We start from the raw sequence: 22,328 nt of genomic DNA on the forward strand, positions 1-22,328 counted from the left end.
AGGCTCAGCTGCCCCGGCGCCCTACATGCTGCGCATGCACGGCGGGCACAGCGGCCACAGCGGCATGCCGGAAAGCGTTGTAGCAAGGCCATGGCAGCGGAAGCCTGCGTGGCAAGGCCATGGCAGCTCCCACCTCTCTCCCGCCTCCTCCCGCGCCCGGTCCAGCTTGGAGGTGAGCTTCAGGTTCTGGCGCTGCAGGCGGTACAGCGCCAGGCGCAGCTCCCCAGGGTCCTCTGGCGGGGGCTGCAGGGGTGGCGGCACAGGGGTGGTGCCACAGCCGGGGCTTGCGGCAATGTGAGGGGGACACAGGCCGGCCTGCCAGCTCACAGCCTGTAGCCAGGAGAGAGAAACAGCTGAAGCCGGATGCATTGCAACCAGCGCAGCAGGGGGGATCCCTGCTGAGACATCCGACAGCTGCCGGAGGCCTGAACCCTCACCTCAAACACCGCGACAGCCAGGCTGGCCGGGCCGCCGCCCGCGCGCGGGGATGCCACAACCACCGTGGCCCTGCCAGGGCTGTGCGCCCGCCCGCTGGCCCCAGGGCTGCCCCTCCCGTCCCCAGCGGCATCTGGCCCGGCCGTGGGTGCTCGCTGCCGCGGCCGCTGCGGGGAGGCGGGGTCGGGGGCTCGCCGCGCGGGCGGCGCATCCAGCTGCCTCTGCAGGTGCCGGCAGTGGGCGTAGAGAGCCTCCAGGTGAGCCCGCATCTCAGCATTGTCCTGCTGCAGCACCTGGAGCCGCTCCTGCCGCTCGGCCTGGGGAGCGTGCCCCTGAAGAAAGGCGGGGCCTATGGCGCCCCTGCTGCCGCCGCCGCTGCTGCGCTCGCCGCCGCGTGCTGCCCCGGAGCTTGCGGCGGAGGCTCTGTGCGGCTTGGGTGGCGGCGCAGGCAGCGCCTGCTTGGGTGGCGGCGCCTGGCCGGGCGGGCGGAAGGCCTTGATGCGGCCGGGTGCTGCGCCGGGAGCTGTCGACGCCTCCTTGAGGCCCCTGCTGCTGCCCGAGGACGCGTACACCCCGCCCTGCTGCTTGCTGTGGCGCAGCGAGGCGATGAAGTCATCCTTCAAGGCTGCCAGCTCGGTTTCAGCCGCCGCGCCCTGTCGCTTGGCAGCATCCAGCGCACGCAGCAGGATGGGCACCACACGCTGCTGCTGTACGGCTTGCTGCCCATCCAGCACGCCATCTGGAGGCTGCCGCACGTCGTGCTGGGGCCCCGGATGGCGCAGATGCGAGAGGGGCTGGCTAGCGGCGGCAGCAGCGCAGGCGCAGGAGGCGGCAGGCGCCGGCGCTCCGGCCTGCACACGCAGGGAAGCGGCGGCAGTCAGCGGCGTTTTGTCAAAACGTGCAACCCTGCCCTGCAGCTCCTGGGGCGACGCCAAAAGCGGCCCGCTTGTCGGTAACTGACCCTGTGCAGGCAGGCGTCCGCGGCTGAAGCTTGGTGGACGGGCTGGCTGCCGGTGTGCACGGCTTCGATGTGGTGGCATGCTGGGCGCTGCATGGCCCTCCAAGGCTCGGTGCGCTCCGTCGTGGGCACTCACTGCAACTCCCAGCTCTCGCTATGATGGCCACTTACTTGGTGGCGCATGCGAAATTACAATTGGTAGTGCAAAGCGCCCCAATGTACTAGCTTTTTTTCTGCTCCCGCCATGTCAGCGACGCTGGCGGCGCCTCCCGCGCTACTGCTCCTGCACGCTCAGGCCCTCCAGGTTGTCTTCATGGCAGGAATATTCAATCCAGAGGCGCTGAGAAAGTTTAAGATGCAACCAGATGCCGGGTGGCATCTTGGGTGAGATGGGATGGACTGCAGCAGCTTGCGGCGGCAGGAGTACTAGTAGTGGTTGGGGCGCCTGTGCTGCTGTGGGGTAGGAGAGTTACATTGCGGTATTAGATGACGGTTGAGGTAAAAGAAGAGAGGAAGAACTTTGGAAGGGATTCTGGCGGTGTTGAAGAAAAGATGAGGCTCGCAAGCAATATCGCAGCAATGAAGGCAGGGTGCAAGGGCAGGAACTTGCCTTGAAGGGAGGCACGCTGCTGGACGGCAGCAAGGAGAAGAATTCAGCGATGTCGATGTCGTGAAAAGAAGACAGGCGGGGTGAGTAACCACGGCCTCCAGGAGGAGCCAGGAGGGTCCCTGCTGATCAGTTTTGATGGAAGATGGGGGACGAGGTGCGGCCGCAAAAGCAGCGAGGGTGAAAAGTACAGGAAATCAAATCATGTCGAGGGATGGAGCGGCAGGCTCGCCCCCAGGGGAGACAAGATAGACGCAGAGCACCAAGTGGGATGCTGCAGGAAGAAAACTGGTTGCAGAGGGAGGGACAGCTGGTAGGGAAGTGCAAGCAGGCAGGCAGTCGCGGATGGTGAGCGACTGCGCTGCTCTCTACCCGGCGGCAGCTAGCCAGTCAGCCGCTTCAGCAGTGGCCAGCATGCTGGGTCCTTGGGCCCCGCCTTGCCGTTGCAATCATTGTCTATTCCCTTTGAACACGTCTCCAGGGTCTCCTTGCCGCCGGGCCCCTTGCGGCAGATGCTGACAGCCGCGCGGCCGGCTTTCAGCGCCTTCAGCCGCAGCACCACCCCCGCGGCCGCATTCTCCCAAGACTGGTTGACTGCACGCAGCAGCGGCCGTGGGCACAATCATGGGGGTCAGCTGATGGAGTGAGAAAACAGAGGTGCCCCAGCACCGCTGCCCTGGCAGCCGCCTCGATTCCAGGACGCGAGGCCAGGGGCACGAAGCACGCCCCTCCCACTCACCTGCCAGAGCCGCATGCCAGGTTGTCAGCTGCGAGTCGAAGGAGTGCTCGATGGGGGAGGTGTGGATGTGCACCTTGTTGGCAGCGGCGGCAGACAGCAACGCGTCGCCGCCGGCCCGCGTGCGCAGGCTCATGAAGATTGGCTCCCCGCCGCTGAGCCAGGTGGGCTTGATGCGCACGCCGCTGAGCACGGACGTGGCCTGGCTGGCCAGCGTCGTCTCCACCGTCTGCCCCGCCCGCAGGTTGCTGGCGTCAAAGTGCTGCACCGACAGCCAGCCCATCTGCCAGCTCTGCGGCGTGTTGAAGCAGCGCGGCTCGCAGCAGTAGCCCTGCAGCGGCAGTCAGGCCAGGGCGGGTGGGCCACAAGAAGCCGCTGCGGCCCCGGCGTGCGACACCAGGCAACAAGCACTGCCGTCGCGCCCACGTACTCGCAGAAGCAGAAGCAGCCAGCCATGGCGCCAGCACTCACCATGGCCCCCGTCTGGTCTCCATACTCGTCAAAGCTGCCGTCTGGCTTCCACGTGCCGGCGTGCGCCAGGAACAGGTTGTGCCCCAGCTCGTGGGTGATTGCCTCCGGCGTCGTCCAGAAGTCGCCGCCGATCCAGCTGCGGCAGGGGTAGCTGCCGTCGCAGCCCACATAGCCGAGGCCCACAAAGGGGCAGGAGCCAGGCGGGATGAGGTAGACCCTGCGGCGCAGGGCCGGGGGGTGCACGTGTGTGTGAGTGTGTGTGGGGGGGTCTGGCACACAGCGGCGAGCCTGGTGGGTGGCAGGCATGACAGCGCCTTCCCTGCGGGTCAGGCTCTCTGCCACGCCGCAGTGCGGCACATGCGACTGATCCAGTCTGCCCACCGCAGGCGTGCCTCCACCCGCAGGCCCAGGGCCGCCTGCAGCTCACTTGTAAAAGTACTTGGAAAGGTCCACGCCGCGCTTGGCCAGCTCAGCATCCGCCGCGTCGGCCCAGCCGTTGAAGTCGTCGAAATCGCACTTGGAGAAGGACCACGGGATGTCGTTGCTGCGGCAGCGGCAGCAGCAGCCCAGTGGTGAGCAGGGCGAGGGGGCATGGCCGCCGGGAAGGGCAGCAGGCAGGCGAAGCTGCTGGGCGGCAGCGCCATCGGCAGCGGCGCGGCCGCTCTCCCTGCACGATACACTGTCCCCTGGGCACTCACGTGGTTCCGGCGCAGGGCAGCTTCACTGTGTCCGCCACCAGGCTGTTCTGGGTCGTCAGCCGGCTCTTGCCCAGGGAGCACCTGTTGAAGGTGCCGCCCACGGTGGGCCCCCTGGGGTTCATCTCCGCAAACACCGCCCGCCTGACATGGCTGGCGTTGAACTTGGGCAGGGCGGTGTTGAAGCAGGAGGCGCCGGCAGCGTTGACGCCCACAACTGCAGGGCAGCGGCATTATGGGCGCAGGGCTGGCATTGCAGACGCGTGATGTGCCGACAGAGGCGCAGCACCAGCCATATGGTGCCAAGTGAGCTGACGAGGATGCATGCAGCCTGCCATGCGGCTGGTAAGGTCCGCTGCTCTGCCGCCCAATGGACGGGGCAGCTGCATTGCAGGTGCGCACTTGGGATGATGAGCGTTTTGACGTCCTTGACGATCAGCGGGTTGCTGTTGAGCACCGCCGCCGACTGCACAAAGCCGTCGCCGCTGGCAGCCGCCACCTGGACCAGGCCGCCTGCAGCACCAGCAGGCGGCGCAGCATATGGACACAGCTCAGACACGGGCAGCAAGTTGACCTGAAAAAAAGAGCACGCTGGCTGCACACGCACGCCATGTGCGGCATGTTGCAGGAGCAGCGGCATGGCAGGCAGGGTGTGGAGGGCGGATGCCGCCAGGGTGGCGATATCAGGTGAGGGTCCCCGTGCGGGCCGGGCCGGCTTACCCTCCAGCTTGGGCTTGCCGACCGGGCCTTGGCTGACTATGTCAAGGGACGAGCCGTAGAAGCAGAAGGAGGAGAGGGCGTGCGGCAGGGAGGAGGCGCCCGCGGCACGCACGCCGCCAGGGCCGCGGCTCAGCCACAGCCCCGTCACGTTGAGCCGCATGCCTGTGCGCATGCCGTGGAAGGCATTGTGCTCCTCTTCCCTCACCACGTGCACCCGCTCCCCCGCATCGGTGTGCAGCAGCAGCGCCCTGCAGAGACGCGGACATGTGGGCGGGTCATGGTCGGCAGCCTGCGGCGACGGTTGAGCGGCGCACACCGCAGCGGCGGCAGCGGCGGCAGTGGTGGCGCTGAGGCCGGGCTGGCCAGGGCCTAGTTGCAGACTCACTTGCGAGATGGGGTTCCTGGGTGGTAATCATGCGCCAAGAGAACCGCTTGGCCTGCAGGTTGTGGGAAAAGGGAGGCGGTGTCAAGCTGGAAAAGGGAGACGGTGTCAACGCTGGCGGGGGAGGCGGGTCTACGCGGGACGAAGGGCAAGCCGGCGGGGGCTTGTAGTCGCTTGCAGGCCCCCCAGAGGAGCGCGTTCAAAGCGTTTGGAGGGAGGGGAGTGGGGGGGCACTTGTGCGGCCGCCATCATCGTCCGGATACTCGGGAATGACCACGCTGCAGGCCCTCGCCGCGCTCACCTGATATCGTCTTCTTCCTCCCCGTCAGATGCTGGCGGGCGGCCCCGCAAAGCTGCGCCGCCAGAAGGAGGCTTACGAGCTGCACTAGCGCCCTTCCCGCGCTGGCTGCCCGCCGCTCCATGAATAGCCGTGGCACCACCGGCGCGATGGCGGGGTGCAAAGCAGGCGCGGGCTGGGGAGGAGGCAAAGTGCCTTGAGGCGCTGGGGCGCAGGGCGTGGGGGTGCCGCCCTTGCTGGCTCAATCGTTTGCCTTGCAGCTGTTGGAGAGAGCTAACCACAGAAGAGAACGAGCGTCCCGATGTGCACCATTACGAACGAAAATCACGTCAAGTGTTCCGGACGGGACACACACACCTAAGTGAAAAGCGTCTTTCAGCCTGCCGCCGCTCCACGCAGCGCCTGTCGACCTGAATCAGTAATTTGGAGGCAGCCATGGGGCGGCCGCCCCGCTGCACCCCAGGCGCCTCCCTCGTGACGATGGCGCTGGTTCTCGCCTCCTTCAGCACCTGCCAGGCGTTCAAACCGCACTGCCAGTGAGTGTGGAGCGCGCAGGGCAACAGCACCCCCTGCGGCCTCAGTGGGGCGTGTGACCCCTCCCCGCCGCCGCTGCCGCCGCCGCCGCCGCCGCCCTTAAGTGCCCCCTCTGCAAGCACATGCGCTGAACGCTGGCTGCCGCCCCGCCGCGACCCAGCCATCCCACCCATCCACTTACCGGCACACCCATCCTGTTGTTTGCAGCTGGTCAGGCATGATCATTGTGCCTTTTGTGCCCCAGACCGACCTGCACCTGCTCAAGCACCGGCTCATCACGGGCTGTGATGACCAGCGGTTGGATGAGGAGCGGCGCGGGCACTGCCGCCTGTGCGAGGCCCAGGCCAGCCGCAAGGCCTGCCTGGCCACCAAGGCCCAGCACTGGCACGGCGACACGGGTGCGTGCAGCCGGCATGCGGCCGAGGGCGGCGCCGCCAGCGGCACGCCGTGCCTGCCCGCCTGCTCAGCGCTCTCCCCATTCGCCGAGTCCTCGAAACATTCGCCGAATCCTCGGATGCTGCCTGCACCTGCTGCTGCTGCTGCTGCTGCTGCAGACGTGGAGACGTGCGCTTGGCAGACGCAGGATGCGCTGGGGCAAGATGTGTATGAACTCGGCTTCACGCTGGGGTGAGCGATGCACGCCTTGCTCCCCAGCCGGCCTCAGGCCCAGGCTGGGCGTCCATCACATCGCTGGCCAGCCACCACAGCCTTTCTGTAACCAGCAGCAACACACTGCAACCGCGCTGTCCCAATCTGCCGCTGCCTGCCTGGTCTGTTGCTGCTGCAGAGCCAATGTGCCTTTCATGTTCAGCTCGAGAATCCGTGAGTGCCGCCAGAGAGCAGCCTGACGCACGCCGATGCAGGCTGCAGCGATGGCTGATGCTGATGCCATGCCCGCTTGGCTCCCTGCTGTGCGGCCCTGCCCCAGAGGCGCATGCTGCTCTGCCTTCACGCGTGCTTGCTTGCGGCGGCCCTCTTACCCGCGCCCCGGCGCCGCCCTGCTCTGCCTGGCCGCCCCCGGCGTGCGTGTAGATGCAGCAGGCAAGGACGACGTGTGCAGTACGCGTCGGCAGTACACCGTGCACAACACCTGGGGCTACTCGGCCGCCTACTTTTCGGTCTACGGCGATGGGGACCTGCCGGATGGCAGCCCGCTGCCAGACGGGATGCGCCCCGATGCCAGCTGCGTGGTCAAGCCGCCGCGGAGGTCGTGCACCCTGCGCTTCCACCACACCCCGGACATGCAGTGGGAGATCTCGTCTCGAGACATCTGGACGCAGGTGGGCGCCTTGTCCGGCCGGCGGCCGCGGCTGGTGCGCTGGCAGCCCAGCGCCCGCAATCCCGCGTGCGCTGCAGGGCAGGCTGCTGGGGCCGGGGCAGCAGCATGCTCGGTGCCGCCTCGTCTCGATGGCCTGCCGCCGTTGCCGCTTTCTGCCTGCCGCAGAACCCTGGCATCATCAAGCGGCTAAACGCCACCGGCAACGAGGATTGCTTGTTCAATGCCAGCCAGCCGTGCGTGGCAGCCAAGCCGCCCTTTCAGTACACCGTCAAAATCACTGGTGGGTGCCGCTGCCCGGCCAGGGCTGTGCTTGCCGCCACCGCCACGCCGCCTGCCTCCCGCACGCCCCCACTGAACCTGCTTGCCCCCAATGCTACTCGCTGCAGCGGAGAAGTGCCACAACCGCAGCGGCAACCACAGCGCGGTGATTCAGTGCGGCGGGGCGATACCCATGGGGCAGCCAGGCTACCTGCTCTACCCCAAGGCGGTGGCTGCCACATACCGGGAGGTGCTGTGGAGCCTGGACGGTGAGCCTCGCCACCTGCTGCTGCCGCCACGACTGCCGGCTACCTGCTGTGCTTGCGATCCTGCCGCCGCTGGTACTGCTGCCTGCCGATCCTGCTGCCGTTGGTACTGCTGCCTGCCGCAGGCCTCAGGCACGCCAGGTGGAATGTGAGCTCCAAGGTGCCGCTGCTGGCCATGGTGCTGCCTAAGGCGGTGGAGGAGAAGGTCTGCCCGCCGTGGCTGGAGAAGACAGGTGCGGCGGTAGTGCTGCGGGGCGCGAGTGCGCTGGCTGCTGGAATAGCTTGAAGCTGGTGTGAGTGAGCTGCCAGCTTCTCCTGCTTCAATTTTGGCCCCACTGCGTGCCTGCGTGCGCTTACATGCCTGTCCAGCGTTTCAGCAGCAGGTGAGCAATCACCACCTGGCACCCCTTGCATCCTTGCAGTGTGTGATTTTCAGGGGGTCGCCAACCAGGCCATCGCTGGCACCTCTTGTTAGGGCAAGAAGTGTACTGGGCGGGTGCACACGAAGCCTGGAGACAAGTGAGTCGGCAGCGTTGGATACCCCACAGGCCGCCCATGAGGCCATGCGGCAGCGTTTCCAGGGTGTTGACCGCCGCCACCCGGCTGAGCCGGGCAGCGACACCGCGCCTCGTGTGGAGCCGGTCGCTCCTCCGCCCCTCGCTCTCACGCACCCATGACCTTTGCCCCTCCTGCCCCGCCCGCCTGCCCCCCCCCCACCCCCCCCCCACCCCACCCGCACAGGCTGGTGTTTGTGGTCACTTACCCTCGCTTCACGGCAGCAGAGAAGGTCTTACCAGCCCAGACGCCGCCCACTACAGCCGTAGTGGACCTCCACGGTGGGAGCCTGCCCGCGCGCAGCTTGGCCGCTGCTCATGCTTTCAAGTCACACGGACGGCAGCAGGCTCCTGGCCTTTCGCAAGGGTGCCTGCTGAGAGCGCTGCCCTGTGTCATGCTGCTGCAGGCTGGAGATGATGACTGCCAGTGGTGCTTTGCCCTCCGGGCTGGCATCGCCCGCATCCTCACCTGAGGAGCCCCACTGACCACTACCCATGCCTTCCACTTCTTCTATTCTCTATTTTTTGGTGTATCGAACTGCACTTTTAAGAACTGCTGCCCGCCTTCCCGGAAAGGGAGCATACACATGTTGCTCTGCCTCTGCCCGCGCTTGCTTCTGGCGCATGACCGCCAGATGCTTCCTCCACACATCATATTGACTGCGACCGAGCTTGTAGCTTTTCCAATGGATACATTCTTGCTGATAATCAGAACAACACAACTGCATTTAAGGGGCGCATCAAGCCTGCGGCAGGGGCCTGCGGCTGGCCCATAGGGGCTGCGGCTCTGCAGCATCGAACAAGCGTTATGAGCAGCATGCAGGGGGGTGGTCGGGACATTGTAGACGAATTCATTGAATCTACGAGCATTGGTGTGCAAAATCAACTCTGGCGAGGGGAGAATGCAAGACATCCAGCCTACCTGAGTGAGGGAGGGCGGGAATGGCGGCGGCAGCACGTCGCGCACGCTGTGCCAAAATGCAGCCAATAAGAGGGCTTGCAGACTCATCACGCACGCGATCTGCGTCATCTTTGTTTTGATATGAGCCTTCAAGCCTTTGTTGCGCTTGAAGCCCACCTCTGCCCTTGCTCAGCCCATTGGTGCTCCCCGCTCCTCAGCTCACAAACACTAACGCAGCCAGGGACAACAGCGACCTTGCCAGGAGGCACGCAATGCCGGCGCCCTGCCGCGCGCTCCTGGGTGGCCGTGCCGCCACCGCCGCGGCCACGCCGAGCCCTGCGCCCCAGACCGCCCGCCTTTCCAACGGCCTGCTTGTGCGCTGCGTGAGCAAGCGGGACGTGGCCTTCCTGGATCAAGAGATCTACCAGCGGCACGGTTCGGGCGGCTGTGTGTACCTGCGGCACGGCATCCAGCTGCCGCCCGGTGGCGTGGTGCTCGACGTCGGCGCCAACATCGGCCTCTTCAGCCTGCGGGCTGCGCAGGAGCTGGGGCCTGGGGTGCGCCGCCTGCTGCCTTGCTTGTCGCTGTCGCTGTTGTTTGTGTCACGTCCACCCGGCTGCGGCTGTGCACTGGGAAGCGTGGCGGCGGCGGGCTGCCTACCATCTCCCGACTCTGCCTGTGCCGGGCCGCGGGGCCGCTCCTGCAGGCGCACGCCCTTCTCTTCTGCGTTTCTCGAGATGCTGCGAGCCCACACCTCCTCCCTCACATCCCGATGCCACCCCCGCTCTCTGTGCAGGGCCTGGTCATCTCCTGTGAGCCCATGCCTGCCACCTTTGACTGCCTGGCACACAACGTGGCCGCCCACCGGAGCTGGTGGCGGCGGCAGCGGCAAGGCCCGGCCGCGCGCGGCGACGCGGGGGCCGCCCCCATCCTTGCGCTCAACGTGGGTGTGGGCAGCGGGCAGCAGCCCAGCGCCACCTTCACCTTCTACCCGCGCGCCGCGGGCTGGAGCAGCATGCGGCCGGCGGAGGGGGATGTGGAAGCCGACATGGGAGCCTTTCTGGACCAGGCACTGAGCTCCCGCGGCGCCTCCACGGCGGCAGGCCTGGACCCAACCACCGCCGCCCTGGGCCGCTGGCTGCGCTCCGCGGCGCCGCGCTGGGCGTACGCCGCCGCCTGGCGCCTCGCCGTGGCACGTATGCTGAGCGGCGCGCAGCGGCTGGCGTGCCCGCTGGTCAGCGTGTCGCAGCTCATCCGGCAGCACCGGCTGGCCGCCGTGGACCTGCTCAAGGTGGATGTGGAGCGGGCAGAGCTGGAGGTGCTGCGGGGCGTGGAAGGTGAGGCATAGCGTGGGGGAGCCGGGGAGGCACGCGGGGCCTGCCCGCGGCTGCCTGCCGACTGCGGTTGGATGGTAGTGCGGCCCGGCAGCCGCCCCCTGCCGCACCACTGCTGCATGCACACACACCGCCTGCCTGCCTGCCTGCCTCCCGCCGCCGTCTGCCCCGCCCGCAGGCTGCCACTGGCCGCTGGTGCGGCAGGCGGCGCTGGAGGTGCATGCTGCGGATCTGGAGGAGGTGGTGGCCCTCCTGCGCCGCCAGGCCCGCTTCAGCAGCGTGGTGGTGGAGCAGGAGGCGGCACTGGCGGGCACCTCGCTGCACGCCGTCTACTGCCGGCGGTGAGAGGGGGGGTGGAGGCGCCTCCTCCGGGAGTCTTGTGGGGTGGTGCACTGCCAAGGTGGCACTGCACGGGTCTGGCGCCTCGCTTGCCTCCCCCCCTGTTCCCATCCCCTAGCCCTTCTGTACAAAAAACTGCCGTGTACAAAACTGCGCGTTACATTCAAAACAGGCAAGCTGCGGGCTCGTGTGGTGCAAAACATCCTCTGAGGGGAGGCCTGAATTCCTGCTGGCGGGGAGGGGCGCCCGCGGCGACAGCAGGTGCGCTGAAAGGGTGGGGAAGCGGCTGAGGAGGCATCTGGTTTGGGAGGGATCAACAGGCAGTGCTCGCTCAGCAGGACGAGGCGGGGAGGCTGGGGGGCAGAGCGGCCGTCAGGCCGCCCGCATGCACCCGCCAGGCCGTGCTGAGGGAGAGCGAACTGGGAATGAAAGCCGGACCAGCCGACGGCGCCAACGTCAGGACGCTCTCCTGCTCTGCGGCGCCGCCCAAGCTGCCTCGCGTCCGCCCTCACTGCTGCACGGCGCGGCGGCAGGCCTGCATGTTGTCAAAGTACTGCTGGCAGGCGCCCATGTCGCCCTGCGCCCAGCTCATGCAGTCGGCAAAGGCCTTGGCCTGGTCCGCGCACGGCTGCTGCTCCCGCACAATCTCCTGGCAGGGGTGGAGGGAGGGAGGAGGGGAGGGGGGATCAAGCCAGCGGGTGACAGGGATGCGTGGCGGCATGCTCTCCAGCACAGGTGAGGCAGCCTGCGCCAGAGTGGCCGCTGGGCCAGCCCTTCGCCTGTTCTCCCAAGGCAGGGATGCTGCGCTGACAGCTGGTGGCGCCCCTTTGCGGCGCATGCGCCTCACCTGCGCTGCCTCGGTGGCTGCCTGCGGCTCGGGGTGGCGGCTGCCCAGGACAGAGTCCACTGCAAAGGAGGAGGGACAGCCAGCAGCAGGGCCACCAATCAACAGCAGGGACACCAATCAACCCCAGCAACCCGCAGCAACTGAAATGGAAACCTGAGCAGCCGGCGCTCGGCCGGGGCGGCCCGGCCAACCGCCAGCAGCTCGTGCCCTGCTCGTCGGATGTATTCGTGCAGCGCTCCAGCTTGCGCGCTCACCTGCCCGGTGCGCCAGCGCGCTGCCTGTGCCCAGCGCCATGCCCTGCGCCACCATGCCGCCCAGGCCCGCCATCATGCCGCCGCCCTGCTGCGGCATGGCCGGCGGCGGGGGAGCTGCAGGCAGGCAGGAGGGTGCGGCAAGGGCGAGTTCAGCTGCTGTCGCGCAGGCTCCAGGCCACCTGTGTGGCTAGGGCCTGGCGCTGGGAGCCAACGTGGTGGTGCGGTGGCGGCAGCGGCAGCGGTGGTGGCATCTCCACGGGCTCCCTGCACGCGTGCTCGCCCCCTGGACGCCCCGCCAGCCTCACCGTGGTGCGGCATTGGCGGTGGCGACTGGGGAGGCGCCTGGCGGGCCTGAGTCTGGAAGCCCTGCGACTGCGGGCGGCTAGCGGGGCGGGGCGCCGGGCGGGGGGCTGCAGGGGGCAGGCGAGGCGGGGTGTCGGACTGGGAGGGCGGACGCCGCGTGTAGGCTGCCAAGGGGTCTGCCCAGCACCCGCACACCCACCTGAGCGGCTCCTGGAGCGTGCCATTGTGCTTGTCTGGGCGGACGTGGATTGCAGGGCAACAGAAAAGATGCTGGGGAAGGCTGGGGAGGCCCAGAGGAGGCGCCGAGGCCCCTGGAAAGAAGCCAGATGCAGAACCCAAGCCCCAAAGGGGCTGCCCGCACGCCCATCGACGCCAACCACCGCGATCACAGACAGTGGAAGCCGCCGCCTGGACGCAGGGGAGCTGCAGCACGGCATCGCCTGGGCACCGCTGGCAGCAGGCGCCTGGCAGGCTTGAGAGCCCGGGCGCGGCTCTGTAGCAGCAGCAGCAGCCATGTCGTCGTCCGCAGCGGCCTCCGCCTGTGAGCCCAGCCGCCGAGATGCTACCCTCTGCCCTCTCTTCCCCTGCCTGCTGCTGCCCTCCCCGCTGCCCGCCCCTCGGCAACCTCCCCAGCACCCGGCACGCGCCGCAGCCCGCGGGTCGGCCCGCTGAGCCGTGGCGCCGGGGCGGGGCGGGGCAGGGCGGGCGCCGCCTACCCACCCACGTCTCCTCGCCCCTCCCTGCCTGCCTGCCGAGTCCACGCGCTTGCCCAGCGCCTCCCCACTCACCCCTGCGGCGCGCTGCTGCTTCCCTGCCGCCGCAGACTGGCGCGTGGCGGGGATGACGTACCTCAAGTACTCCAACTTGTGCGCCGACATGGTGCGTGCCGCGCTCAAGGAGCCGGTCAAGGCCAAGGCCAAGGCGCGCGAGATCATCTACTTCCGCCAGTCCCTGTGGAAGGACGGCGTGCCACAGAAGCAGGGTGAGGCCGCCTGGGGCGGGCGCGCGTGTTTGGACGGGCCTGCCGCGGCTCGGTGCCGGGGGCGCGGCTGGTGCTGTAACTGACAGCGTTGGGGGATGGTGTCGTGTACCGCTGCCGCGAGGCACAGCCCCTGACCGCCTGCCTGTCCCGCCTGCGGCTCGCCGCCTGCAGTCATCACCGACACCACTGAAGGAACGGCTGGCAAACTATCGTGAGGGGGGCGGCTGCCGGCGCAAAGTAGACCCCAGCCGCAAACCTGGCTGGCCTCAGCGGTTGCTGGAGCTGCTGGCGGCAGCAGCACAGAGCGTCTGGCCCCTGGGCCTGAACGGCACTGGGTCAAACGGCGGCGGGCGCAGCAGCGGGCGCGGCACAGGGCTGACGCCCTGCGCGCCTGTTGGCTGCCCGGCGCTGTTGCAGCGGCAACGGCCACCAGTTGCCCTCACCCCCTCGCCCCATCTTTTGCTACCTGCTCCTCTCTCCCTCTCTTTCTAGTCAGCTCCGTTTTGGCACTGCCCCTCACCACAAATCACACCGCACTGCTGCTGCATCCACTACACACAAATATCCAGCCGCTGAGGCCCCCTGGCCACTGCCGGTGGTGTAACCGTTGCAGCTCTTGGGAGTGTGTGGGTGGATGGAGGCTTTGCAGGCTTCACAGCACCTGTGTTATGTGCTGCTGAAACTGTTCAGCAGCTGGCAGACAGCCATGCATCAATCACGTTGCCACGCAGCGCTCCAGCCCGCTGGCGCTGCCCTTGCCAGCGCCTCTTTGCCATTGCCTTTGGCACTGCTCCCATGGGTGAATGCAAAAACTTGCAACAAGCAGCATCTCGGTGCAACTGGGCTGCGGCCCTTCACTTCATGCAAGCGCAACCGCCTGCGACGGCCAGGCCCACGCGCTGCCTACGGCATCCCCCGCTGCTGCTGCTGCTGCTGCAGGCGGCTAGCCTCGGTGAGGAGACCCACCAGCGAGGCCACCTGGCCGCCCGCCCCTCCTGCCAGCGCCTGCTGCTGCTGCGCCTCCGCCGCCGCTGAAGCTGCCACTGCCACCGGTCTGGCGGCCGCAGGTCCGCCGCCTGCCTGAGCAGGCTGGCTGGGCAGCTCCGCCCCTTGCTCGCTGGCCTGCGCCTGAAGCAGCAGGTCCTGCAAAGCAGGTGGGGGAGAGGTGGGGAGAAAGGGGCAAGAACATCAGCTAGGGAGCTGTGAAGAGTGGGGCGAGTGCACCAGTGCACGTACGGACCGAACACCCAGCAGCCACCCCTCAACCGACGGTGGCGGCAGCAAGGTGTGACCCCGCACCACCACACAGCAGGCCAGCCGGCCAACCCACGTGCAGCTGCTTGCTGTGTCGCCGCTCCTCGGGCGACAGCTGCTCCCACTGCTCCCGCAGCAGCAGCGCGGTGAAGGCAGACACCTGGCGGGGCTGCGGCGGCGGCGGGCGGGGGTGGAGGCAGGTGGGGTGTGGGAGGGGCAAGCAGCGGACGCGGCAGGGAGCCGGCACAGCCAGCAGCGCTGCGCAGGGCCGAACCAAGAGCTGGCTGTCCAAGCGCGGGGTCCCAGCAGCAGCACGCACGGGGGGCAGCTCTGGGAAGGCGTGGGTGCGTGGCCAGCCCGCTGCCGCCGGCACCAGCGAGCCTTGCAGCACCAGGATGGCATCAGCGTCCGCCTGCACCGCGGGAGTCACCGCCTCCGCCTGCAACAGCCAACGGCCGGCCACGGCGCGGGATTCCGATTGAGAGGGTGCGTGGCAAGGCCACGGCGGAACGGCGCGCCTCCTCAACAGAGGGAACAGGCCCGAAACACACGCACACAACCAGAGGGACGGAGGGGGGACGTAGGCAGGTGGCAGCAGCACCACCACCACCACCACCACCACCACCAGCCGGCAGCGCACCGAGTGGAAGCAGCGGAAGCGGAAGTGGCCTCCCTCCAGGTTGACCACCAGCAGCGGCGTGCGCTGCGCCTGCTCAGCCGCCAGCTCAGCGCGCAGCAGCGCCGCCTCCACGATCCGCTCCCGGCTCCACGGCGTGCCGCCGCCGCCGCCGCCCAGCGCGCTGGCGGGCTGCAGCAGGGCGCGGCGATGCGTGTGTGAGCGCATGCGCGCCTGGGGTGCGCGTTGTGAAGGCAGGGTGCGCATGTGGTGGCGGCGGCAGCAAACATGTGTGGGCACCCCGCACAGGACGGCTGTGTATGTCGGCGCACAGCCGCGCAGCAGCAAGCGGCAGCCAGCAGCCAGCAGCCGGCAGCGCCACACTGTGCATTTGTGAGTGCAGGGGCCCACCAGCGGGAAGCCGTCTGCCGGCGGCGCCTGCACCACCCTGGCGGGCACGGGCAGCGCGGCGGCGGCGCCGGCCGCGGCGGGCTGCAGCTGCTGCTGGTGCTCGTCCAGCCGGCTGGCAAAGGCGCTCAGCCTACAGGAGGGGGGAGAGGGGAAGGCGTGGCATTCATATTAGTTTTGGTATTCGAACCCTAACAAGCAGCCGGCATTCGGTGATTCAGAGGTGGACACGCAGGCAGCGGCGGGGACGACCCAGAGCAGCACTTTGGACAGCTGCCGGCTGCCCACGGTGCAGCTGCTGGCAGGGCTGGCCTTCCTGCTGGCCCCGCAGCCGCAGCACGCAGCGGCAGCCGCCGACTCACTGCGCCAGCAGCTCCTGGGTGCCCCCCGTAGCCCCTTCCTCCGCCAGCCGGTGCCGGCCCTGGCGCTGCCGGCCCTCCAGGGCTGCATGGGACGCGGCCGCCTGGCTGCCCCTGCCACCATCCGCCTCAGTCGCCACCGCCATGATCTCCAGCTCCTGAGCGGGAGGGCACAGCCGGCACGGGGCCGCTCTGGAGTGAGCACAGCAAAGGAAGGAGGGAGGGGAACACAGGCTGCCCCCGGCAGCACAGCCACCCCCGGTCCGCCCTCGCACACCGCGCGCGTCAGATGGTGCAACACCACATACGTTGCCAAGCTCCTCCTTTCCTCCGCTCCTGTTCTCCTCCACCCTTGAGCCCCTCGCTACGCAAGCAGCCAAACACACACACACACACACCTCATCCTCGTCGTCCGCAGACTCGTTCTCGCCGCCGCCGTCCTCGCTGTCGCTCCCCGCCGCGCCGCCGCCGCCGTGGCGGCCGCCGCGGCCGCGACCGCCGCGGCCGCGCCCACGCCCGGTGCCGCCGCCTGCACGCACGAGCAAAAACACAAGGCAGCAGCGCAGCGAAGCTCAGCCAGGCAGCCAGGCAAGGGGAGCGACTCGCGGGGAGCAAGCCAGCCTCCAATGCCAGCACCAGCCAGCCCATGCGCTGGACAGACCCCCGGCGGCCAGTGCCGCTGCATGCCGGCAAGCTCTGCCAGAGGCAACCGTCGGCAGCACGGCCGACAGCCGGCGTGGGGGCGCTTGCCTCGCGGCGGGCGGTGGACGTTGAAGGGTGCGGGCAGGTGGTCCACATGCTCGGGGCAGGCCACCAGGTAGGGCTCCACCTGCGGTACAGGTGGCGGTACAACGGTACATCAGTACATCAGTACCGGGCAAAGCGGTGCCAGGGCTGTCCGCCTAGCAATAGGCCAGGCTGCGAGCCTCCCCACGCTGCAGCACGCCGGCTGGTGGGTAGTCAGCACAGCGCAGCTCGGCGCGGTGCAGATTAATCTGTGCACACAACGCAGCCCACAGCTGCCGGCCCACCTGCAGCAGGCAGTTGTACTTGCGGGCGCAGGCCAGGTGGTAGGAGGCGCGGCAGGTGCGCTTGAAGCAACCCAGGGTGGCGCCCTTCCTGCACGGCGGGGCAGCAAGAGCGCCAGCACAGAGGGTGGCGGTTGGGGCAGGAGGGCTGGAGCTTGCTGGGAGCGAGGCTGGGGCAGAGAGGCGCCGACTCGACCAACCAACAGACACACAGAAAAGCGAGCAAGCAAGCAAGCAAGCAGGCAGTGGCATGGACGCCCCGCGCAGCCCTCGGCTCCAGGCCATTGGAATCAAGGATGACCGCCACTCACTCTCCGCAGTACTTGCAGCGCAGCATGCGGCCGCGGCGCACCGCGTCCCGCATCCCCTCCAGCCGGTTATTGCCCCTGCGGGGCAGGCAGGCGCCGGGCAGGCGGGTGAAGGTGTCGTGCTGGTGGTGGCAGAGAGGTTGCACTGCAGCGGCCTTCTTGCAGCGGCCTCCTGCGCTGTCAAACCCCGCCGCCGCCACCACCTGCATGCCACACACAGCATAAACCACACACCACCACCACCACCCCAAGGCGCTCACTCGGGGTCATAGACTTCGGGGCTCCAGCGGGCGCACTGGTCATGCAGCCAAGCGTGAGCCACGGCTGCAGCATGGGCGGCATTGGGGGGGGAGGGGGTGCGCTGACACTTAGCAGGACCGGAGGTTCCAGAGGAACTGGCACCCCTCAAGCCTGGCCTGCTACCCAGCGCACAAAACAATGCGTCGGCAGCGGCCCTGCCGCCGCCGCCCGCAGCAGCTGCCAAGCCCGGGAAAGGAGGGCCCTCACCACCACCCGAGGAGCGGCAGCAGCGGCGTGGCCGCCACCAGCACCACTCCTCAGGCTGCTCTGCAGGCGGGCCCCTCTCACCAGTGGTACGCGCGAGTATCATGGGGCCCAGACCGACCTGGCTGCGCCCTCCCAGCCCGCGGTGAGCCTCAGGGATGTCGTCTGGCGGAAGGAGTGGGCGGGTGGTTGGCAGGCATGGGGGCAGGGGGTGCGCAAATGAGTCCTCCAGCCACAGGGCAGCAGGCGGGAGCCACCCCCGGCAGGCAGGCAGGCAGGGGTGGGGGTCTGCGCTGCCACACGGCGAGGCAGGTGCACAGACAGACCGCGGCAGGCAGGCGTGGTGCGGCACGGCACAAAGAGGCGCGGCGCCCGGGCGATTCACCCGTCTCGTCGCCTCGGCACAGCGCGCATTTCGTGCCCGCAGGCGCCCCCTCCACCTCCAAGCGCTGGAACCGCAGCTCCGCCGCCGCGCGGCGCCCGTCCGCCTCTGCCGCTGGCCGCGACTCGCCCTCCTGGTGCAGCTGGTGGGAGGACTGGGCGGCCGCCAGGCCGGCGGCGGTGGTACCGCCGGTACCGCGGTGCGCCGCCGGTACCGTGCCGCCGGCCGCCAGCGACAGCGCCCCTGTGGCCGCCGGCGTGTCCTGCCGGTTCTCGGAGCTCGCGCCGCTGGCAGCAGGCAGCAGGCCGCCCTCGCCCAGCCCAGACGGGTAGCCAGCCTCGCCCCGGCCGCCGCCGCCAGACGACAGCGGCGCGGCGGCGGCGGCGGTGCCGCGGCGAGGCACCACCCCGCCCGCCACGGGCACCAAGCTGCCGGCAAAGGTGACGCCTCCCAGGGCCACCCGCACCTCCAGCCCTAGGCTGCCATCAGAGTAGCGCTCCACAAACCAAGTGGAGGCGTCCCGCCTGCAGGACAGGCAGGACCAGGGGCGGGACCAGGGGCAAGGGCAGGGGCAGGCGGAGGGGAGCAGGGGTGAAACAGCAGGCAGGCAGCAGCAGCGGCGGTGCCAGCAGCAGCAGCAGCCACAGCAGCAGGCGGGAGATGCCGTCGGGGCAGGGGAAGGTAAACAAGCAGCAGGCAGGCAGGCAGGCAGCCGGGCGCGGCGCGGCGCTGCGGGCGCACTCACGCAGCGCCGGTGGCCACCGCCGCCTCCAGCTCGGCCGCCAGGCGCGCGCCGCCCACCATGCCTCCGCCCGCCAACTGGGCGGAGGAGCGGCGTCCCAGCATGAAGCGATCTGCAGGCAGGGGGAGGAGGGGGAGAGCAGGTAGGGCAGGCGGGCAGGCAGGCGCGGTCGGCATGGCGCAGCATGGCGCAACGGTGCCGGCTGCCGGCATACACACGGGCTTAGGAGGCACCTGGAGACAGCACAGAGGCTGCCAGCGCAGCCCCCTCTCTCTCCCCCTTGCCTCTCTGCCCCTTCACACACCACGACACCACATCCCCGTGCACCACGGCCACCCACAGAAACACACCCTCACTCCCACACACATACACACACATACTACCAATAAAACCGACACCCTCACCTCTGGCATCATCCTCGCCAAACTGGCGCTCCACCAGGGCCTTGCCCCCCAGCACTGCGGTACAGGCAGTACAGGCAGCACAAGTCGGCGTCAGGCCAGGCAGCAAGGTTTGGTACGCCGGCGGTCCTGGCACACCACCACACGCGCTGCGCTGCTTTGGCAGATGTGGCAGGTGGGGGAGGGGCAGCACGGCTGGGGCGGGGGGGGGGGGCGACAAGGCGGGGGGTGGACGAGAGAGGGGATAGGGGTGGGGCAGGGGCGGCGTGGGTCAGGCACCCCAACACTGGGTGTCACACTCGCCTGCGTTGGGGTCAAAAGTCTCCTGCAGCCAGCGCGACTGCTTGCGCTGGCGCTGCTGCCGCCCCGTGACCCGTCGCCCGAACGTGGTCCGCAACTGCGGCAGGGGGTGCCAGGGGAGGGGCAGAGGCACACACAGTGAGGGGAGTCGTACAGTAGGGGGGTGCTCCTAGAGGGGTATGCGGGGTGGCCCTGCCTGGTGCTGCCGTTCCAATGCGCCCTTGCCCTGCTGCGCCCCTGCCCTGCCACCGCCTCCGCTCAGCCTCTGCTCCGCGACAGCCTCTGCTCCTGCCTCCCACCCCGCCACCCGCAGCCCAGCCCCAGCCCTCCCAGCCCTCCCGCCCCAACCCCCGGAAGACCCACCCTCCCGTAGCCAGACGTCGGCGGTGGCGTCCCGCGGCAGCGCCTGCGCTTGGTCCTTCTCAAAGCCAGCAGCCAGGGCGAGTGCCTCCGCCTCGGGAGGGCCCGGCAGCGCCGCCAGCGGCTCCTGTGCCTCTGCGCTGGGCCCTGCGGGCAGGCGGGCAGGCAGGCAGGCGGGCGGGCGGGCAGGCAGGTGGGCAGGTGGGCAGGTATGTCAGGCAGGCAGTCAGGCAGTCAGGCGGGCACGTCAGGCAGGCAGGCGGGCACGTCAGGCAGGCAGGCGGGCAGGCAGGCAGGCGGGTGTGGGTGCAGTGTGGTGGGTTGTGGTGGGGTGGGGACACGCATCAGTGGCAGAGGTAGGCAGCAGAAGCAGCGGCGGCGGTGAGGCAGCGGCGAGCGAGGCGCAAGAAGCGAGCGCACCCAGGGCGGGCGGCGGGCCGCGGTACTCGGGTGGTACCGCCTGGTACTGCGGTCCCAGCCGCACATCCGTGCCCTCGTGGTCGTCCTCCTCCTCGTGCGCAGCGTGGCTGTGGTCCACCTGCCAGGCGGGCAGGCAAGCAGGCAGGCGGGCAGGCAGGCAGGCAAGAAAATGTAGAAGAGTGGGCACATCAGGCAGGCAGGCAGGAGATGGGTTGGCGCACCAGGCAGGCAAGCAGGAGGCCGTCTAGCCGGCCAAGGACACCAACCCCCGCTGCGCTGCCCGCACACACTGCTCCCCAGGCCCCCGCCCCCACCTGCAGCCACGGCTTGCCGCTGGGGCTGCGCAGCCCAGCCGCCTCCCAGCCGCCGCCGCCACCGCGGGGATCGGTGCGCCCACCCGGCGGCAGGCTCAGCATGCGCGGCCCGACGGCAGAGCCCGCCGCCGCGGCGGCCGCCAGGCGCGCCGCGGCCGCCTCGGCCGCCCGCGCCGCGCGCTGCATGGGCAGCAGCAGCGGCAGCCCCGCCAACTCCACCTCCTCCTCCTCCTCCGACTCCTGCTCCTCCACTTTGACGCCCCGGCCCTGCAGCCCTGCCAGCGACCGGCTGCGCCCCTCCTCTTCCTGCTCCTCCTCTGCCGCCGCCGCCTCCTCCTCCTCGTCTTTCTCAGGACTGGCGGTGGAGCGCCTGATCCAGCGCAGCACGCGCCGCTTCTTGGCAGGAGGCTGCCCCTGCCCCTCCTCCTGCTGCCCGCCGGCCGCCGCGGGCTGGCGGCCGGCGCCGGGGCCGCGGGCGGGAGCGCTCCTTGGCGCGGGCGGCGAGACCGCGGGCGCGGCAGCCCCCGCGCCGCCGCTCGACCGCTCCGCCTCTGCATCCTCCATCTCCTCATCCTCATCCTCATCCTCATCCTCGCCGTAAGGCCCATCCTCGCCCTCCTCCAAGCCGCCCGCCAGCACGCCCCGCGCGCCCTGCCCAGGCTTGCGCTTGTTGCGCGTCCGCCCCACCAGCCGGCTCGCCTCCGCCTCCGCCGCCTCTGCCTCTGCCTTGCGCTGCTTGGCGGCAAAGGGGCTGCGCCCAGCCCTGCGGCAGGCGGGGGCAAGCGCCAGCGGGGCGCTGAGACGTAGTGCCATGCCACAGCGCTGAGTTGGCAGAGGGGTGGCCCTCCAGCTTCCTCCTTTCCTCCGCACGCTCCGCGACCTCCCCGGGCCTTTGCCCTGCAGCCGGCGACCGCCTCCATGCCGCAAAGCCGCCACGCCGCAGCTTCCACGCGCTGCCAGCTCACACCCTCGGTCGCCGCAGCAGGCTGCACCGCACCGGCAGCCTGCCATGTGCTGCTGTCGGGCCAGCAGGCCGCACCAGCTGCACACACGCATCCCACCCAGCGGCCCATCACGTCCCGCCCTGTACCCTGCAGCCCTGTACCTGCGCCTGCCGTCCAGCTTCTGGGAAGCCAGCCAGGCGCCGATGGTCTGCGTGTTGTCTGCGGTACGAATCGTGTACTTCCACTTCTTGCTGTGCCCCGTGCCTGTGGGCGGGGCAGGGAGGGGACAGAGGCGCCGGGGCCGTCTGGTTGGTTGTGGCGCCCTGGCTGCAGGAGGGCCGCAGGGCTGAGCAGCAGGGAAGCAGGAGCAGCGAGGCGCAGCGACGGCGGCTTTTCGCAGCCGGCAGATCTGATTGCTGTGAGCGGCGGCCTGAGGCTGGACATGCCGTGGCTTGAGGCGGGACGACAGCCGGCGCCAACTGCGCCTGCTGCTGCCCACCCGAGTGCCGCTCGAACTCCGAAGGCGAGACGACGATGCGGCGCAAGCCCTCCCGCTCCGCCCGCGCCTGGCACTGGGAGCAGTAGCAGACCTGCAGGCGGCGGCAGGACGCGTGTGCGTGGGGGCCTGGCGGTGGGCATGGGCGGCGAGCGGGGCGCCACAACAGCCCCCACCACGGCGTGCAGAACCGCGCGGGCGGCCAGGCGGCAGCTGCGGAGGTGCAACGGAAGTACGGTGGTACAGCGGTACAGCCGCAGAAAGCGCACCATCATCTGACGGTCCACCAGAAAGGTGCCCCGCTGGCCGTTGCAGATCACGTCGACCTCTGCTGGCGGC

General features: G+C 69.3%; 5 protein-coding genes across 5 annotated transcripts in view; 2 read left to right on the forward strand and 3 right to left on the reverse strand.

Moving 5' to 3' along the window:
- Nucleotides 1-2,382: 2,382 nt before the first annotated feature.
- Nucleotides 2,383-5,253, reverse strand: CHLNCDRAFT_138290 (hypothetical protein; the record flags this gene model as incomplete). Its single annotated transcript, XM_005844881.1, has 9 exons — nt 2,383-2,594; nt 2,740-3,067; nt 3,208-3,424; nt 3,635-3,751; nt 3,906-4,119; nt 4,305-4,415; nt 4,623-4,870; nt 5,004-5,059; nt 5,239-5,253. 9 exons carry the CDS (start codon nt 5,251-5,253, stop codon nt 2,383-2,385), a joined length of 1,518 nt encoding a protein of 505 aa, XP_005844943.1.
- A 4,113-nt stretch (nt 5,254-9,366) lies between these two features.
- Nucleotides 9,367-10,773, forward strand: CHLNCDRAFT_138292 (hypothetical protein; the record flags this gene model as incomplete). The annotated part of the gene is made up of 3 exons (XM_005844773.1): nt 9,367-9,651; nt 9,891-10,431; nt 10,607-10,773. The coding sequence occupies 3 exons, from the start codon at nt 9,367-9,369 to the stop codon at nt 10,771-10,773; spliced, it is 993 nt and encodes a 330-aa protein (XP_005844835.1).
- Nucleotides 10,774-11,275: 502 nt separating this feature from the next.
- Nucleotides 11,276-12,395, reverse strand: CHLNCDRAFT_138293 (hypothetical protein; the record flags this gene model as incomplete). Its single annotated transcript, XM_005844882.1, has 5 exons — nt 11,276-11,416; nt 11,615-11,673; nt 11,869-11,982; nt 12,174-12,278; nt 12,371-12,395. 5 exons carry the CDS (start codon nt 12,393-12,395, stop codon nt 11,276-11,278), a joined length of 444 nt encoding a protein of 147 aa, XP_005844944.1.
- A 164-nt stretch (nt 12,396-12,559) lies between these two features.
- On the forward strand, nt 12,560-13,769 carry CHLNCDRAFT_48298 (hypothetical protein). The gene is made up of 3 exons (XM_005844774.1): nt 12,560-12,712; nt 12,995-13,153; nt 13,325-13,769. The coding sequence occupies exons 1-3, from the start codon at nt 12,685-12,687 to the stop codon at nt 13,366-13,368; spliced, it is 231 nt and encodes a 76-aa protein (XP_005844836.1). The 5' UTR covers nt 12,560-12,684; the 3' UTR covers nt 13,369-13,769.
- A 287-nt stretch (nt 13,770-14,056) lies between these two features.
- CHLNCDRAFT_138295 (hypothetical protein) overlaps nt 14,057-22,328 on the reverse strand; it is a gene marked incomplete at both ends in the record, with an annotated part of 10,088 nt that continues 1,816 nt past the window's right edge. Inside the window, 21 exons of the mRNA XM_005844883.1 lie at nt 14,057-14,296; nt 14,484-14,576; nt 14,727-14,846; nt 15,048-15,215; nt 15,435-15,564; nt 15,794-15,948; nt 16,189-16,319; nt 16,520-16,619; nt 16,822-16,909; nt 17,130-17,204; nt 17,387-17,450; nt 17,715-17,795; nt 18,016-18,536; nt 18,758-18,866; nt 19,159-19,212; nt 19,441-19,552; nt 19,835-19,962; nt 20,236-20,353; nt 20,550-21,312; nt 21,655-21,757; nt 21,993-22,083. Coding sequence (XP_005844945.1) covers nt 14,057-14,296; nt 14,484-14,576; nt 14,727-14,846; nt 15,048-15,215; nt 15,435-15,564; nt 15,794-15,948; nt 16,189-16,319; nt 16,520-16,619; nt 16,822-16,909; nt 17,130-17,204; nt 17,387-17,450; nt 17,715-17,795; nt 18,016-18,536; nt 18,758-18,866; nt 19,159-19,212; nt 19,441-19,552; nt 19,835-19,962; nt 20,236-20,353; nt 20,550-21,312; nt 21,655-21,757; nt 21,993-22,083 — 3,444 coding nt within the window. The remainder of the gene's footprint in view (nt 14,297-14,483; nt 14,577-14,726; nt 14,847-15,047; nt 15,216-15,434; nt 15,565-15,793; nt 15,949-16,188; nt 16,320-16,519; nt 16,620-16,821; nt 16,910-17,129; nt 17,205-17,386; nt 17,451-17,714; nt 17,796-18,015; nt 18,537-18,757; nt 18,867-19,158; nt 19,213-19,440; nt 19,553-19,834; nt 19,963-20,235; nt 20,354-20,549; nt 21,313-21,654; nt 21,758-21,992; nt 22,084-22,328) is intronic.

The sequence above is a fragment of the Chlorella variabilis genome (genome assembly GCF_000147415.1).
Source record: "Chlorella variabilis unplaced genomic scaffold CHLNCscaffold_20, whole genome shotgun sequence".
In the NCBI taxonomy this organism is placed as follows: Eukaryota; Viridiplantae; Chlorophyta; class Trebouxiophyceae; order Chlorellales; family Chlorellaceae; genus Chlorella; species Chlorella variabilis.